The 18,706-nt window shown below is 45.9% G+C and overlaps 1 protein-coding gene across 1 annotated transcript in view; it reads left to right on the top strand.

Moving 5' to 3' along the window:
- Nucleotides 1-18,706, top strand: part of ENG (endoglin) — a 98,382-nt gene that overhangs the window by 30,123 nt on the left and 49,553 nt on the right. The window contains exons 2-3 of the mRNA XM_030207958.1: nucleotides 7,476-7,642; nucleotides 13,029-13,169. Coding sequence (XP_030063818.1) covers nucleotides 7,476-7,642; nucleotides 13,029-13,169 — 308 coding nt within the window. The remainder of the gene's footprint in view (nucleotides 1-7,475; nucleotides 7,643-13,028; nucleotides 13,170-18,706) is intronic.

The following is an 18,706-nucleotide window of genomic DNA, read 5'->3' as shown; positions in this document are numbered from 1 at the left end:
GGATGCCCTTGGGAGCTGGGCCAAGATGGAATACATGACTCCCAGCTGAACTGCCCCAGTTGAGATCTGTCACATTCACTTTCTTTTGATTGTTTCTCAGATCTTCCACAACCTGCAAAAAACAGGACAAAGGAATAAGATTGAACCATGTAGACAGAGGTTTTTGTAAAATAGGTAGAAAGATGCCAGCAAATGCATGAGTGTTCTGCTGGCTTGTCCAGCAGGAGTATTAATTAGAAAACAAAACAAAAGTGGAAAGAAGTGCATCCCAGACTCCTAAATGAGCATTGCTGCAGCCAGGAACATTGTGGGTTCCTGGCTGTAGCAACAAGATAGTGGGCCCCATTCATAACTGAAAGAGGCTGGTGGGGTGAACCTTCTCACCACCAACATCAGTCATACTTCCTCCCACCATCTCCCAGCCATCCCCTCCCTAACTCTTATAATGGGGTCTCCCTGATGTCCAGTCAGGGGCAGGAGCAATCTCTGTTCACTCCTGACCTGTGGGGTGCCCAGTTCAAAATTACACCTATGATCCCCTAGTGGCAGTCTTGTGGTACTACCACTAGGTTTCAACCTGCCAAATAAGAGGGAAGTCTGGGGCACCACCAGCACATGTCCCTTGGTTAAGATCCTAGATCTCAACTGGGAGCTGGCATACGCGTGTGCCTCAGAGCAGGTGTAAAAGCTGACATGGCTATTTTTCAATTTATATGTGTCTTCCCATTGTGAAATAGGAAGGACATCTATTTCTTTAAGAACACCTAAACCATGCCCCTGCCACTCTCTCACCATGACCTGTATAAACCTCTGCATCCTGGGAGGTTTATACATGCACATAGTGGATTTCTATAATAAGTTATTTGCATGACTATATTACTACTACTACTACTTATCATTTCTATAGCGCTACTAGACATACGCAGCGCTGTACACTTGAACATGAAGAGACAGTTCCTGCTCGACAGAGCTTACAATCTAATTAGGACAGACAAACAGGACAAACAAGAGATAAGGGAATATTAAAGTGAGGATGATAAAATAAGGGTTCTGAACAAGTGAACAAGGTTAGGAGTTAAAAGCAGCATCAAAAAGGTGGGCTTTTAGCTTAGATTTGAAGACGGTCAGAGATGGAGCTTGACGTACCGGCTCAGGAAGTCTATTCCAGGCATATGGTGCAGCAAGATAAAAGGAACGGAGTCTGGAGTTAGCAGTGGAGGAGAAGGGTGCAGATAAGACAGATTTACCCAGTGAACGGAGTTCCCGGGGAGGAATGTAGGGAGAGTGGAGAGGTGCTGAGGAGCTGCAAAGTGAATGCACTTATAGGTCAATAAGAGGAGTTTGAACTGTATGCGGAAACTGTCCTTAATATTCTATAACCTGCTTGGTACCTCTATTAATGATTTGTAAGTGTTGACATTTATGTGTCACTGTCTATATGTTTTCAAAGTGACCTCCAGAGTCATACAAAATGTATTGCTGTACCCTGCAGTGGCCTGTCCTGCTCTGTATAGCTGTTATGCTGCTTGGTTTGTTTCATCTCTCTGTTCCCACTCTAGTCAGTGCCTGCTCTCTTGTATGAGCAGCTGCACCGTTTCCTGGAGATGAGAGGTCAGAAGGGATTTGCCTTTATTCGTGAGGCACAAAGCTTACTCTAGTCCTATTTTGGAGCGGAGGAGTAGCCTACTGATTAGAGCAATGGACTGAGAACCAGGGAAGGTAGAATTTAAATCCTGTTGCTGCTTCTTGTGACCTGGACAAGTCACTTAACCTTTTATTGCCTAAGGTATAGCTTAGGCTGTAAGGAAATAACTAAAGTACCTGAATTATACTCGCCTTAAGTTTAGAATTGAAAAGCTGAATAATTAATCTAAACTCCAAATCTTATCATTCTCTCTGGAGGCAGATTGGCTTTTCCCAGGGCCGGTGCAAAGGGCATTAGGTGCCCTAGGTGAATCTTCAACCCTGCACCCCTCTCAAATATTTTCAAGGCCTCTAGGCACCCCCTGAAATTTAGATAAGCTAAACAATCATGTTCACGTCAGTTTCACCCCCTCCTAGAACAATCCTGTAAAAATGCATAACTGGATATCATATATTATACATTTAAATATTAAACTTTATTTAGTATAAACCTAATAGGGCAATTTCCAAAAGCCATTTACCTAAGTTTGGGAATTCACACTCTCCCAGACCCTAAAAGTGCAGTCTGATGGTTGTTTTGATTTTGTGTGATTGTCAGGACTATTGCTTTGCTCTGACTGCAGATGATTTTTCTCCCCCTCCCCCGTTCCCCCAAAGCTGCTGCCTTAGGTTAGGGTTACCATATGGCTCCAGAAAAAGGAGGACGGATTGAAAGCAATGGAAGTAAAACCCGGCTGGCTCAACCCGTCCTCTTTTTTCTGGAGCCATATGGTAACCCTACCTTAGGTAAGTGCCTAGTCTTGTCTACCCTGAGGGGGGAAAGAGGCATCATGATTTGTATGATCCCTATAAACTGTGTTTGACTTAGTTACCATCTATAGCGTGGCTGGGAGAAGGGGGAGGGGTAATAGATTGATTACAGCTGTTTCAGTCACTGGCTCAGCTAATGCCAGCGCTTACTACATGTTCCCAGACTGAGGAAATAGGAGGAGCACATAAGATGGAGAGGTGGAGGAGTAACCTAGTGGTTGGAGCAGTAGGCTGAGCGCCAGACAGCATTTAAAGCCCACTGCTGCTTCTTGTCACTTTGATATTTGCTGTGTAAATGGGAGTGGAGTGGAGTGGCCTGGCCTAGTAGTTAGAGCACCAGTCTTGACATCCAAAGGTGCCCAGGTCAAATCCCATTGCTGCTCCTTGTGATCTTGGGCAAGTCACTTAACCCTTCATTGCCTTAGATTGTGAGCCCTCCAGGGACAAGGAAATATCCAGTGTACCTGAATATAACTCACCTTGAGCTGCTGCTGAAAAAGGTGTGAGAAAAATCCAAATAAATAAAATATATCAAATCAACAAACTAAATGAAAATAAACCTTGGGTCCCAGGTACAAATTCAGGGCTCAATTTACTAAGCATTTTACCAGAGATACAAAACTTTTAAGAGGCCCCTTAGAGTGTAACCATCTGGGTCCTTACTGTACTTGAATGTTACTCACCTAGAGCTACACCTGGAAAGGTGTGAACTAAATCCAAATTTAAACAAACATAGGAATACAGCAGAAATACAAACCATAAGGCTCCCCTAGTCTGAGGATGGGAGCACAGATAGGGACTAGAAGACTCCAGTAGTCTGAGCAGTTTAGTTCCCATTAGTATAGCTTAGTACACGGGTGAAAATACGTACGTAAAATTTCTCCTTGAAATTCTAAGCAGCTGCTGAGAAAATGTAAAAAAACTCTAGGGCGTTACTTTATTTTTTACCCCACCCCTGTAGGTTTGTAAAATGGGGAAGTTGCCCGGTTCATACTGTTCTTTTTTTTTTCAATGAATATATTTGGGATATGCAGAAGGGCATGTAAAATCTCACAAGCTAGTCAAAAATTGTGTTAAGTTAGTCCAATAAAAAAGATTATCACTTTATATTTTCTTCTTAACTCTTATTTCCATGGAAAGAGTGGAGGAAAAAGCAAAGATCAACTGAGGTCTCTGCAGGGGCTTAGCCTGAAGTCCATTTTGGGATTCCCAAAGGTGGACTGAAAGGTCCCAATCCCCCCACCCCACAGCCACACCCATAGCCTCAATAAAATATTATCCTTATTTATTTTTATTTATTTATTAGGATTTACACCGCCTTTTTGAAGGAATTCACTCAAAGCGGGGTACAGTAAGAATAGATCAGACATGAGCAGGAGGCAATTAGAGCAGTAAAAGTATTTGAACAACAATACAAAGTATGGTATGGTATACTACTTATAATGACAACACAATATGTACTAGAACATTATAATTGGTAGTGAAGGGAAAGGCAAAGTTGTAACATATAGATGAGTAAGAAAGTAGGAAGAATTAGAAAGTAAGGTGATTGATTTGAAGAAAGTTGCACGTGAGGTCTTCATGTTCAAGTGTACAGCGCAAGCAGTAGTAGTAGTAGTAGTAGGTCAGAGAGATGGTTAAATATTATCTCAGCTAGGGTAGGAGGGATAAACATGTCCCGCTGCAGTATGTGCAGCCCAAGTCAATCCTTGTGTGTTTGAGTGAGACTAACAAGTTAGTTACTTCTTCGGTTAAAGGCTTGGTTGAAGAGTCAAGCCTTCACCTGCTTCCTGAAGTAGAGGTAGTCTTCTGCTAAGCGGAGCCTTTCAGGCAATGCATTCCAGAGTATGGGGGCTACTCCAGAGAAGGCTCGCTTGCAGGTATCACATCGTGTAATGTCTTTGCTGGCGAGGATGTCAAGCCCTGCCAGCTGAAGACGTCTTCTGCCTTAGTTGTGCCTGTGCTGAACAAGCAGCACTTAATTCAGCAGGCTTGCTTCAGCCACTAATGCCAGCTCTCCCACGCATGCTCAGTTAGGCATGCCAGGCAATGTCCCCTCTAAGTTGTGCAGGAGTCCTCTACCTATATTCTTGCCAATGGTGGTGCTGTTTCAATATTACATTTTCAGTGGTGAAGGCCAGACAAGTTCTGCAGGACTCCAGAGGACCTGCCTGTCCCTAGCAATTGAAAACACAATTTTGAAGCACCACCCCTTACTGGCAGCAACGTGGTTGGAGGACTCCCCGCACAGCTTAGGGAGAACATTGGTGCTGGGACCCGCATAGCTAAGTGGCCAAAATTAGAACAGCTCACTTAGCTATTCAAGCTCTTGTACCAAATATCATCCAGGACCTACATAATTATTAAAAAGGTGCCTGGAGCCATGGGAGCCCCCTCCTGGCCTCCAAACAGCCCCCTGCTTCCCTTCTCCCTCCATCCAGCCCACAAAAATCAGAACCCCCCTACACTCCTCCCCCTCCCCCCCCCCCCCCCCCGGCAACTCTGCAAGAGGTTGCAGCAGCCATTTTCTGCAGGCAGCCAGCAGGGACAGGAGTGAGTGGGCTTCGCTCCTTCTCCCATCACCCCCATTGGACCACCAGGGATGGAAGGTAAGACTGGAGTAGCCTATTTAGACCAGGGGGATATTCCAGAGGGTGGAAGGTATTGATTGTCACAAGCTGGGGGGGGAGGGAGAAGGGAAGCAGTGGGGCTGTTTCAGGGGCCAGGAGGGGGCTCCCATGGCTCTAGGCACCTTTTTAATAGTTATGCAGGTCCTGGATGATATTTAGTGCCAAAGCCTGTATAGCTTAAGTGGACAAAATTAGGACTGCTTTTGAGTTAGGCAGGTCCTGTCTTACATGGTCCCCAGCTGAATATCAGCCAGGACCTGTATACGCTCCAGCAGCCATCCCACCGAAACTGGCCTGGTACTGAACATCTGAGGCTAATTTAGCCAGCCACTGTTTAAAAAACAAATGCTTACTGCAGCTAGTTAAATGTTACTCCCATAGGTTTTAGTCCCACCCAAGTCACACCCCCTTGAAATTTACATGAAGTGTTGATCTCCACATGTAAATAGTGGCTTTATTTAAACATGCACGCAATATATCATGCAGATGGCACCGTTCACATGTGGAAGTATTTCTAAAATAACGGCCTTAATAAGAATCTACCACAGTTTGGTGAAGAGCCTATTCCATTTGTAACGAGTGATGTGGATGGTTGGAGAAGGATAGTGTTGAATTGTCTGCTTTACTGTTTAGACTATGATGATGTTTGGTATATAAAAGTTGATAAATTAATAAAATTCTCCACTCCTTTCCTAATAATTATTTGCATTTTTGTTTGCCCACTGCTCAGGGGTGTGCTGGTAAATTTTTAACAACAGGCTCTTTCTCCGGACGTAGCCAGCTCTGCAGTTGGAAGGTCCAAGGGTGGTCCGGGGGGGGGGGGGGGGGGAGCAACACTTGCCTACCTCTCCTCCCTCCCTTTGTGCGGGCACACTAGGCATACCTTTGCTGGCAGCCAATAAATGGACTGCCACCACTCCCAAGGTCTTGCTCTGAGCAGCATGCTGAAACTTCTCACACATGCTGGAGAAGTCCCAGCCTGCTGCTCAGAGCTGGAAATAAGGAGCGGGGAACAGCAGCAGTCTATTTACTTGGCTGGCAGGGCTCAGCATCCCCACCAGCAAAGTAAAAGAGAATTCAGCAGGGGGCCCAAGCCCACATTTTGGGAGCCAGTTGTTAAAGTAGCCATGGAGGGCCCTACTTTAACAACCGGCTCCCAAAATTCTTAAAAACTTAACAACCGGCTCTTGCGAGCCTGTGAGAACCTGCTCCAGCACACCACTGCCACTGCTGCACAACTTCTGCTCTTCCTCTTTACTCTCCACACTTACACCTCATCTCCTTTCAGTCACACAGTTCCACTTCTGGCTTTCCTCTCTTCTCTGATAGATCTGGAGAGTCGTGTCATCTTGCTTCTCTGTCAGGGGCGTAGCTACGGGTGGGCCTGGATGGGCCCAGGCCCGCCCAGTTTGGGCTCAGGCCCATCCAGAGAAGACTCCCAACACCTCCGTCACCGACGTGTCTCCTCACACTCTCTCCCACCCCCACCATAGCGCTTCCCTTTAACGCTATCGGCGCTGCCTCCTCACCTCACAGTCTCCGTTTTCCACCCCCACGGCAGCGCTTGCAAGTTGCTATCATCGGCGCGCTGCCACAGCTGACAGACGCAGCGTGACGTCCTACTCCGGGACCTTCCCTCTGCCACTTGCGTTCCACCCTGCGTAAACAGGAGGTTGACTTAGCGCGGCAGATGGAAGGCACCGGAGCAGGACGTCATGCCGCGTCTCTCAACAGTGTCAGGCAGCGCCGACGATAGCAAATTGCAAGCGCTGCAGCGGGGGTAGGACAAGGGGACTGTGAGGTGAGGAGGCACTGGACTTGCAGGGGGGAGGTTGCATGGAAGGGGAGATGGAGAGGTGCTGGATTTGCAGGGGGAAGGGGAGAGGAGCTACATATGCGGGCGGGGGGTTGGCGGGAAAGGGGAGCTGAGGTGCTGGACATGTAGAAGGGGGGGGCTGGGATAGGTGCTGGATATGAAGGGGATTGGGGATGGCTGAAGGGAAAGGAGAGAGATGTGGACCATGTGGGGAGTAAGGTAGAGATCCAGCATGGAATGGGGTAGGGACAGAGCATGGGTGCCCACCCATCCAACCTGCTGGCCCACCCAAAAATTGCTTTCTGGCTACGCCACTGTTCTCTGTTCTAGCTATCTTTTCCTTCCTTGTCTCTTTTTGCTTTAACAGATAATCTTCCCCATGTTCCTCTTTTTGACATGTTGTAGTTTTTTGAATGATGGTCTTTTTGCCTTTATGTGAGTCATCTGTTTTGTAATAATAATTGCTGTGTGTCTGTGCTGTGTGTGCAGGCAGCTCTTTATAAACAATAGACATTGATATGTGACTGTAGGAATAGAGTAAAAGTTATTTTTAAAAAAAGAAACTTTCATTACAGCAAACGCTGCAGGGGATCAACCCAGATGTGATATTTTGCCCGGGCAGAAGAGTCCCGTCAGTGCCGTGTACACAAGCAGCAAGACAGTGAGGGGATGCCTCCGTACATCCCCCACAGACCAAGTACATGTGCTGAACATGATAAATTCAGGACAGCCGGACATCTCTGTAAGTGAGCTCTGCTAAATCCTCACCATTTCCTGGTTTTCTTGTATAGCTTATTTATTTTACAACAATTTGCTAGACTACCTTTCAAAGAAAAACCTATCAAGGTGGTTTAAAGACATAAATATAGATTCGCCGGTCAATATCCAAAACAATTTAACTGTCCAGAAATGGCCGCTGACTGGTTCAGTCGCTTGTTCGGGGCTATCCGCTAATTTTGAGTGTCAGTTAACTGGTTATCGCCACTGAAAATTAGTGGTTAGCGCCTAAATGAAAACTGGCTATTTTGAGTGTGTTCCAGGGATGGAGTCAGCACTTGGCCGGTTAAGGGCCAATATTCACCACTTAACCAGCCAGGGTAACCGCATAAATGGGACCACATAAATCACACTCCTATCTCTGTAGGCCTTTTACAAAGGCGCACTGGCGGTTTTAGCACGCGTTAAAAATAAGCTAAACACTGGAGACACCCACTATGAGTGTCTCTAGTGTTTAGCGTGCGCTAATCATTAACGTATGCTAAAAACATTACCGCGCCTTTGTTAAGGACCCACATAGATAGGAGTGTGATTTAAGTGGTCCCATTTATGTGTTTTATGTTAGAACTCACTGTTGACTATTATTTAGTTCCTTATATTTCACTTCTTCCTGATGCCCCACTGAGTTTCCCCTATCACTTCCTGTCTAATATTTTTATGATGTATTCTTTAAATGTAGCTCTAATTTATTTCTTTTCTTTTATGTTTATACTAGTAAAAAAGGCCCGTTTCTCAAAGAAATGAAACAGGCGCTAGCAAGATTTTCCTCGGAGTGTGTATGTTTGAGAGAGCGTGTGTGACAGTGACTGTGTGAGAGAGAGAGAGTGAATGTGCGAGTGTGTGTGTGTGACAGAGAGAGAGAGTGAGACTGTGTGCGACTGTGTCTGTGAGAGAGAGAGTGTGTATGTGAGAATGAGTGTGTGCCAGGGTTCCCCCCTCCCTCCGAGTGCCAGGGTTGTCCCCCTCCCTCCCTCTGAGTTCCAGGGTCGTCCTCTCCCTCCGTCTGAGTTTCAGGGTCGTCGTCTTCTCCTTCCCTCCGAATTCCAGGGTCGTCGTCCCCCTCCCTCTCTCCGAGTTCCAGGGTCGTTCCTCCCTATGAGTTCCAGGGTCATCCCCCCTCCCTTCCTCCGAGTTCCAGGGTCATCCCTCCCTCCGAGTTCCAGGGTCGTCGTCCCCCCTCTGAGTTCCAGGGTCATCCCCCCTCCCTCCCTCCGAGTTCCAGGGTCATCCCCCCCTCCGAGTTCCAGGGTCGCCCCCCTCCCTCCCTCTGAGTTCCAGAGTCCTCCCCCTCCCTCCCTCCCTCCAAGTTCCAGGGTCATCCCCCCTCCATCCCTCCGAGTTCCAGGGTCCTCCCTCCCTCCGAGTTCCAGGGTCATCCCCTCCCTCCCTGTAAGTTCCAGGGTCGTCCCCTCCCCTCCTTCCCTCCCTCCCTCCAAGTTCCAGGGTTGTCCCCTCCCTCCCTCCCTCCCTCTTACCACACTGCAAATAGAGGAAAATATTACCACACTGGAAATACAGAAATAGCAGCCAATGTTGTCGTTCCAGCAATGTTCCTCTCCTGCGTGCTGCACACAAAATGAATGACCCCTTCTCCTGACGCTCCTCCCTTCTTCCCATACACTTCCCTCTGATAGGTCCCTCGACGTCGCGTACCATTGCCTAGCAAGTACTCAAAATGACCCCTTCTGCTGATGCTCCTCCCTTCTTCCCATACACTTCCCTCTGATAGGTCCCTCGACGTCACACGTTGCCTGTGAACTGTGCAGCGTTGCCTTCACTCTCACTGTTCCGCCCTCAACGTCATCGTGTTTTGATGCGAAGGCGGGACAGAGAGAGATGTGACAGACTTACGAATGTTACGAACCCTTCACTGAAGCCACGGAGTCAGCTTCAGAACGTTGGAGGTGCGTTTTATTATAGTAGATTGTAAGCCACATTGAACCTGAGTTTCACGGGCTAATGTGGGATAGAAATACCATAAATAAATAAATAAAAGACACACACACACACCCTCTATGCGGTAACCCATAGCCACAAGTTCTGAATATCGACCTTAACCTGTTAAGTGTGAGCCGGCTCTGCATAAACAGGATATTTAATGCCGAACCATGGAAATGGCCCATCATTGAATATCTGAGAATAACACCAGTGGTGGTCAGCAAACTTCTCACTGCTGCCTGCTGAATGTTTACCACTCAGGTCTTTTAGCTTTACCTAATTAGATTAATTGATTCCTGTCTTTAATTTGACTACACCTGTTAACCAGCCTTTGAGACAAAGGGGGCTAGTTTACTAAATTGTGGTAAGTATTTTTGCACTTACCACATCATAAGTGCAATGCCTGTGTGTTTAAAATTGGTGGGGGGGGGGGGGGCATAGCTAGCATCTGCCCTGCATTTACTGCATAATGCACACATTTACCACAGGCCTTGACATTTACCACAGGCCTTGAGAAATTTTCTTTGGATTTAGGAGCCAGACCAAAAACTTAGGAGCCAGCAGCTGATACCCTTTCCAACCATATGTCTCCACTGAATTTAAGGAGCAGGTGGGGGATGGGGGAGCAGGTAGAATCTCTTCTGAGGTGTACTGCATCTTCTTTAGTGCCTGATTTACTAAGGCTCTTTTTGTCCCATTCTGTATCCCAAAGAAAAGAAAGCTTAGTGAATCAGGCCTGAAATGCACCTCTGCAGGCCATTGGCAAAAATAGAGCCAGCAGACCCCTTCCCCACCTAGTGCTTCTTCCCCTCCACCCTATTCAGACGTGGTGCATAAAGGACAATTCTTGCTCCAGCAATGGCTACAAGCTACAGTAAAAATCCCAGGTGCCAGATGAAAATGTCTACTCACCACAACAACCTGATGCCTGGGATTATTTGAGCCTTGATTTACAGCATTGGCCAGCATTACATACCTTGGCAGACAGCATCTGCTGAGGTATGTAACATAGGCCCCAGTGCAGCAGAGAGAATGAAATTGTACTACCATGTTGGCACAACCCAAGCCCCCCCCCCCCAATAAGAAGCACTGACCTCCCTCTTCCCTCCTTCCCCCCCACATGGAACTCACCTGAGGTCACTTTGGTAACTGACCCCTTGCGGTAGCACTGTAAAACTAACACTCAGGGTCATAGTTGCCATTTTGAACCCAGAGCAGCTAAAGGCCAGGAGTGGAGGGGGACATTTACTGCTCCATCCACCAGACTACTAGCAAGACTCCAGATCAGTCTCAGAAAGGTGAGGAGAGAGTCATGGCTTCTACACGGGGGAGAGAGGATTGGTTGTGAGGAGGTCTTCTGTGTGGGAGGATGCTGTGAGGGGGGGGATGCTGATTGGGAGGCTCTGCTCAGAGGGGTTGCCTGATAAGGGGCTTCTATTCGAGGGGGATCTTCCGCTTGGGGAGCGATGATCGGAGGGTTTTTCTCTTTGGCTGTAGCTGCGCCACTTGGCCTGCTACTAGAGTGGCTGCATTTAGTGCCACCTCTAGAGTTAGTGTTAAGTTCAACCGCACTATCAGCATCTAGACTGCACTAGTTGTTAGTGCCGGCCATGACCCGCCCAGATGTTGCCCCTACCCATGTAAGCAGCAATCATGAGATTTTTACTGACTGGTTTGAGCAGCGTGTTTCTTCTAGCAAAAGAGGTGCCGGTACTGAAATGCCAGACCACCCTTCAGGGGTGGGGTGATCACTGAGGGACCCACCCCACAATAGCCAGGCCCCCTGCAACCAGTCACAGAATCTATGACAAGGCAGAATTGGTGTGTAGAGCCTGAACTCTTTCATTAAAACTTGGAGACCATGGGTCAATTTTGGCAGACAATGGAAAAGGTGCCAGTACTTAGTACCACCAAGTACTCCTTCAAAAAAAGCCCTGGGTTTGAGCATGGGTCTTTGCTAACAGCTAGTACATGCCAGAACTCATGCTAGCTGCTTAGGCCAGTTTAGTAAACAGGCCCCAGACTCTTATTTGTCTGATGTGTGTGTCTTAATAAGAATCTAAACTTCTCCTATATATATTGAATCAGCCAGAACATACATAACTCTTCACTTCCCAAGTTGAAAAAGCCTGAAGTATAAATCAACATACGCATCAAGTTTCTCTTATATATGCACACAGCTCTGGAATTCTCTACCAAAACGCCCTGAAATCTACAAACAATCATCTAGAATTCAAAAAAAAAAAACCCTAAAAACTCACTTGTTCAAGAAGGCATACCCCACAGTATCTGACATAAATACCAAATAATGAAATATGGCATTTTAATCAGGAAGCGGACAGTTTTCAACCCCGACGCATGATCACACCCTAACATTTTGTTTGAACCACCCCAACCTATTTACCGATACTTCTTTACTGTACTTGTCACTGTAATAGTACCCCTATACTGTATTTGTTCACACCAGAGTCTGTAACCATCTCTCCGGAACTATGTAAGCCACTTTGAGCCTACTAATAAGTGAGAAAAGGTGGGATACAAATGTAACAAATAAATAAATAAAGTAAAGAAATAAATATCTCATATCACTATGTGAATCTTTGATAGTGGTTGCGGTAGTAGTGAGAGAGAGAGATTTCAATATGTGGGGGAAGGATAAACATAGAACCATGAACTACCTGTGGAAAGAAAAATAAGTGAGGTACTGCTTGGAAGACCAGTAAGGGGCTGGGATGCATAGAGATGTGCAGTCCTTTCAAATCACATACTGAATGTCAGCACCATTGCTTATGTTCAAACAAAATGAAAACAAACAATTTTTGTTTCCCTTTGGACTCTCCCCCATCTGCCGTTTAGAAAGAATTGCATACTGCCTGATTCAAAATTCCCTCTACCCAAGCTTTTTCCCAACCCTGAAGTCTCGCCAGACCACCCTCCCCCGAATAATAAGAGTAGAAAGAAAGAAAAGAGCCATTCCCCAGTTGTTCCTGTGATGGAACGATTTTGATCCAACTGGTGGCTTGTGGTTGTGTTGCATGCAACCAGTAGCACACAATAAAAGTTTGTTGTGCATGCTATCATGAATTATTGCACACTACGACAGAAACAAAATAAAACAACAACAAAAAAATACTCCCAAAGGAAACAAAATTGCTTCCACCAATGACAAACATGACATGAAAGAGAAAAAAAAAATGTCAGACAGCCCTATAGCTGAGATCATTTCCTGTGGATCGTCTATCCACACAATTCTAGGAGTGCTACAGCCTGTTCTTCACCTGTCCTGTGTTCGGGCAATGTACGTGTGTATGAAATTTGCACTGCAGCTGTCTGTGCTGTGTGGGGAACTCCTAGTCTCAGGGGCTTGAATCTGGACACAGTCAGAAAGTGAGATTTTGTTTGTTTTTTTGCAGGTACTGATACTTGAGGTAGAAGCTGCTGTGAATCCTCTCCCTCCTGAGGTGAACGTGCTATTTGTCCTGCAGACTACAGGCTACTTTAAAATATTTTTATTATTTTCTGATGTGCTTCAGAACCATCCTGTCAGCATCCATGTGAGTATCACAGATGCACATACAAGTTGAATATGCATGGACACACGCTTTTTTATTTTCTGCTGTTTTTATGATATGTTGTGCTCAATGTTGGCCTGTGGTACAGGGAAGGTGGTATATAAATCAATAATTGAAATGAAATGTGTAACATAAAAATATTACGTAGGCAACACAAATAGACACATACATGCACAAGTAATAGAGAGACACATACACTCACAGATGCACGGGAGGGGGCAGACAATTGCCGATGTGGGTGGTACAGAGAGAGAGAGAGAGAGACTTGCAGACAAACGACAGTACACAAAGATCCAGGTTTACTTCAGACAACTCTTTGCCTGACAACTGGCACCTGTACAGCCAATTTAACAGATGTGGAGGGTAATTTTATAGCAAGATGCCTAAGCTAGCAAGGCTCATAGGTACATATGTTGTGCCTATTCATAAAGAAAACATATGTACCTGTGTGCTTTTGTAAGATTATCCCAGGGAAAGGAGGTGCACACATTTACACCTGTTTCAGAACAGCTTTTATGAGCAGCATAATGTCCTAGTACAGTGGTCGGCAAACTCATTAGTCAACAGAGCCAAATATCAACAGTACAACGACTGAAATTTCTTTTGAGAGCCAAATTTTTTAAACTTAAACTATATAGGTAGGTACATTGTTATTAACTTAATTAGGGTACTCCTAAGCTGGCCTTTGCTAAAAACTCAGTCCAGGCCAGCATTGTGCAGTAGGACTGAACTCACTCAGTTGTCTTGGCTATTTCAAAGTGCAAGGAACTTGTGCAAACAGTATCTACCATTCACTATTTTTAATAGAATTACAGCATTAAAACCAACCATTCAAGGAAACTGTATAACTCCACCCCCACCCCACGCAGCATGAGTTTGAGGTGCACTGCTACCCAGCCCTGCCCCCACCTGCCCACCACCCTCAGCTCCCCAACAGCCCCCTCTCTCCATTCCTGCCAGTCGTGGCCACCCACGGTTTAAACCTTACCTTTTTATTTTAAGTCGCAGCGACCGACGGCTCACTTCCAGGCTCTAGCTTTTCCTTTCCCACTCAGTGACTCCCGCCTCCCTCGCGGAAACAGGAAATACCTCATCAGGAAGGCGGGGCATTGCGCGGGAAGTGAAAGGCTGGAGGAGGTGAGCCGTCGGCCTGTCGCTGCAACTTAAAATAAAGAAGTTTAAACGCTGGGCGGCCACCGGCAGGAACGGAAAAAGGACGGAGGGCTGTCAGGGAGCTGAGGGAGCCTCTGGCGGAAATCTCGGGCCCTTGCTGATTTCTTACACTTTAAGTTCATGCTGACCTCCTTCCAATCTGCTCTTTTACGTGCCAAACAGGATTATTATATCCAACTGACCAACTCTCTTGGCTCTAATCCTCGACTTCTCTTCACCACATTGAACTCTCTCCTCAAGGTGCCCCCTCCCCCAACTCCCCCTTCATTATCTCCTCAGACCCTTGCTGAATTCTTTCACAACAAGATTCAAAAGATAAACCTTGCTTTCTCTACCTCACCACTTCTCCCTCCACTAGTTCGTTCCCCTCTCTCTCCTTCCCCTCATTCCCTTTCCTCCTTTCCTGAAGTTACTATTGAGGAAACTACACTTCTCCTTTCTTCCTCAAAATGTACCACCTGTTCCTCTGATCCCATTCCCACCCACCTTCTTAATGCCATCTCTCCTGCTCTTATTCCTTTTATCTGTCACATTCTCAACCTCTCACTTTCCACTGCGACTGTCCCTACTGCCTTTAAACATGCTGTGGTCACACCTCTCCTTAAGAAGCCTTCACTCGACCCTACTTGTCCCTCTAATTACCGACCCATCTCCCTCCTTCCTTTTCTCTCCAAATTACTTGAGCGTGCTGTTCACCGCCACTGCCTTGATTTTCTCTCCTCACATGCTATTCTTGACCCACTAAAATCTGGTTTTCGCCCTCTCCACTCAACCGAAACTGCGCTTACTAAAGTCTCCAATGACCTATTACTGGCTAAATCCAGAGGTCAATATTCCATCCTCATTCTTCTTGATCTTTCCGCTGCTTTTTACACTGTCGATCACAGCATACTTCTCAATACCCTGTCCTCACTTGGATTCCAGGGCTCTGTCCTTTCCTGGTTCTCTTCCTATCTCTCCCTCCGCACCTTTAGTGTTCACTCTGGTGGATCTTCTTCTACTTCTATCCCTCTGCCTGTCGGCGTACCTCAGGGTTCTGTTCTTGGTCCCCTCCTCTTTTCTATCTACACTTCTTCCCTTGGTTCATTAATCTCATCCCATGGCTTTTCCTACCATCTCTATGCTGATGACTCCCAAATCTACCTTTCTACCCCTGATATCTCACCTTGCATCCAAACCAAAGTTTCAGCGTGCTTGTCTGACATTGCTGTCTGGATGTCTCAATGCCACATGAAATTAAATATGACCAAAACCGAGCTTCTCATTTTTCCCCCCAAACCCACCTCCCCGCTCCCCCCGTTTTCTATTTCTGTTGATGGCTCTCTCATTCTCCCTGTCTCCTCAGCTCGAAACCTTGGGGTCATCTTTGACTCTTCTCTCTCCTTCTCTGCTCATATCCAGCAGATTGCCAAGACCTGTCGTTTCTTTCTTTACAACATCCGTAAAATCCGCCCCTTTCTTTCCGAGCACTCTACCAAAACCCTCATCCACACCCTTGTCACCTCTCGTTTAGACTACTGCAATCTGCTTCTTGCTGGCCTCCCACTTAGTCACCTCTCCCCTCTCCAGTCGGTTCAAAACTCTGCTGCCCGTCTCGTCTTCCGCCAGGGTCGCTTTACTCATACTACCCCTCTCCTCAAGACCCTTCACTGGCTCCCTATCCGTTTTCGCATCCTGTTCAAACTTCTTCTACTAACCTATAAATGTACTCACTCTGCTGCTCCCCAGTATCTCTCCACACTCGTCCTTCCCTACACCCCTTCCCGTGCACTCTGCTCCATGGATAAATCCTTCTTATCTGTTCCCTTCTCCACTACTGCCAACTCCAGACTTCGCGCCTTCTGTCTCGCTGCACCCTACACCTGGAATAAACTTCCTGAGCCCCTACGTCTTGCCCCATCCTTGGCCACCTTTAAATCTAGACTGAAAGCCCACCTCTTTAACACTGCTTTTGACTCGTAACCACTTGTAACCACTCGCCTCCACCTACCTTCCTCTCTTCCTTCCCGTTCACATTAATTGATTTGATTTGCTTACTTTATTTATTTTTTGTCTATTAGATTGTAAGCTCTTTGAGCAGGGACTGTCTTTCTTCTATGTTTGTGCAGCACTGCGTACGCCTTGTAGCGCTATAGAAATGCTAAATAGTAGTAGTAGGAGCGCCGGACAGTGGCGAGGAGCGGACTCGCGGGAAGAGCCACACTCAAGGGGCCAAAGAGCCGCGATTTGCCGACCACTGTACCTAGTAGATGTGTAGATTGACAACAAATTGGACAGATAAGTCACTGTGAGCACATAAGGTTTAAGGTTTACTTATTTCATACACTGTGCAAAGAGGTGTGTTAGCCGTGTTAGTCCACTCTTAAAGGTGATCAATAGAAATCAATTAAAATATGGAAAAGAAAATAAGATGATACCTTTTTTATTGGACATAACTTAATACATTTCTTGATTAGCTTGATTATGCCATGACACAGAGTCACTACAACAAACCTTGACCAATAAGACAAGGACATCAGAACATGTAATGTTCTGGGATTCAGAAAGAGACCTCAGTTCATAAGCTCTACACAACTTTCTCTTAGAAAATCTTGTTCAGAATCTGAAAACAGCCAGTAGTTACATCAGAACATATATTCAGCCTGAACTTATTTGGACTGATTAAATGGATAAAGTTTCTGGTTAACTATCTGGACATGGCCAGCTGGGTATCCATGCATCTTCTCCTGCTATCATTCACTGCAACCCTCCTGCCCTACATCCTTACATATCCATCTCATCTTCCAGCACTGAACCCTCCATTCTTCCATTCTGCTTTCCATTCATCTGTCCAACCTTGCCCCTCTTACACATCATCTCATCATCCCTATGCAGGCCTATAGCCTTCTACAACTGCCTTCCTTCTCCTCATGTATACATGCCCTCCCCCCCTTGGCTGTGGATCTGAGGGACACTATGTGACGCAAAGGGCTGGGAAGGTCTGTTTTTCCTGTTGCCTGTCTGGCGGAAGGTCAGGCCACTGTGTGGCTCCAAAGTGCTCAGTCGGCGGCTCTGCTAACAAAATAAAGCGCCTTCCAAACTGTGTCTAATAATAAAATGAAGTGACAATGGGAAAGGGGGAGGGGAGATGGAAAGAGATAGGAAATGGCTCCATTTCTCCTAGAATAGTCCCTGAATTGCAGTGAGTCACTGGAAGGGGGAAGGGGACCTAAATGTACATACAGGAAAGGAAATCTATTTCATTCCAAGCAGAGGCACACACATTTCAGGATGATATTTTATCTTAATACGCTAGAAAAGCAAAGAAATAGCTCTGATAGTATAAGTAACAGAAGTGAGAAGATACATCTGTGTAAAAAGAACCTCCCATAAAACTAGGTCTGTATATATTTAGTAGGAGTCAAGACTCCTTGTACAGATTTCATTTTCAATTTACTACAGATCCACAGTGCCCTGTCAGATCTCAAGGACCCCCCCCATAGCCAATCAGGTTTTCAGGATATCCACAATTAATATGAATGAGGTAAATTTTGCATTGACTGGGTTTCTGATTTATGCACATTTTACCTTATGCATATTCATTGTGGATATCCTGAAAAACAGATAAGACTGTGGCATCCCAGGATATGTTTGGGAAGCCCTAGATCAGTGGTTCCCAAACGTGGTCCTGAAGGCCCCCCAGCCAGTCAGGTTTTCAGGATATCCACAATGAATGTTCATGAGAGAGATTTGCATGCATATCCTAAAAACCTGACTGGCTGGGATGCCTCCAGGACAAGATTTGAGAACCACTACTCAAGATTATGCTGAAACTCACCTGAACATAATGAGATTAGATCAAGATCCTTCAATCAAAGCACTTAGCAGACCACAACCAAATGATTCTATATATCAGTAGACAAAAGCACCAACATCTAAGGCTCCATCCCAAATTTTTAACAATTCTTTTCTCAAAGCACATATGGACCCAACAAAGACATGACAATTGTGAAATAACTGTTTTTTTTAAACAGCACTGCAAAATCGGAAGAACAGTTTTCTGATTAAAACATATGACCAGTAGGGTTGTGTAAGGGTGAAGCACAAGACAGTATGGAATGGAGAACTTTGTGGGGGGGGGGGGGGGGTAATGGGAATAGCCAACCAGCTGGAAAATGTTGCTGTTTGTTAAGTAAACTGGCTCAGTAACAGTTAAATACAACAATATTATAGAGCCAGACTCTCCATGGAACCCCTACCAAACCATTCAAGATTTAAATGCAGGATGGAATGGCTAAGTGTGAAATCTGGATTAAGAAATGGAATAGCAGGCATATAGATAAATGAATAAGTCATCTGCTTATGGG

The sequence above is a fragment of the Microcaecilia unicolor genome, chromosome 6, assembly GCF_901765095.1.
Source record: "Microcaecilia unicolor chromosome 6, aMicUni1.1, whole genome shotgun sequence".
Lineage (NCBI taxonomy): Eukaryota > Metazoa > Chordata > Amphibia > Gymnophiona > Siphonopidae > Microcaecilia > Microcaecilia unicolor.
Note: the sequence above shows the minus strand (reverse complement) of the source record. Positions and strands in the feature narration are given on the sequence as shown.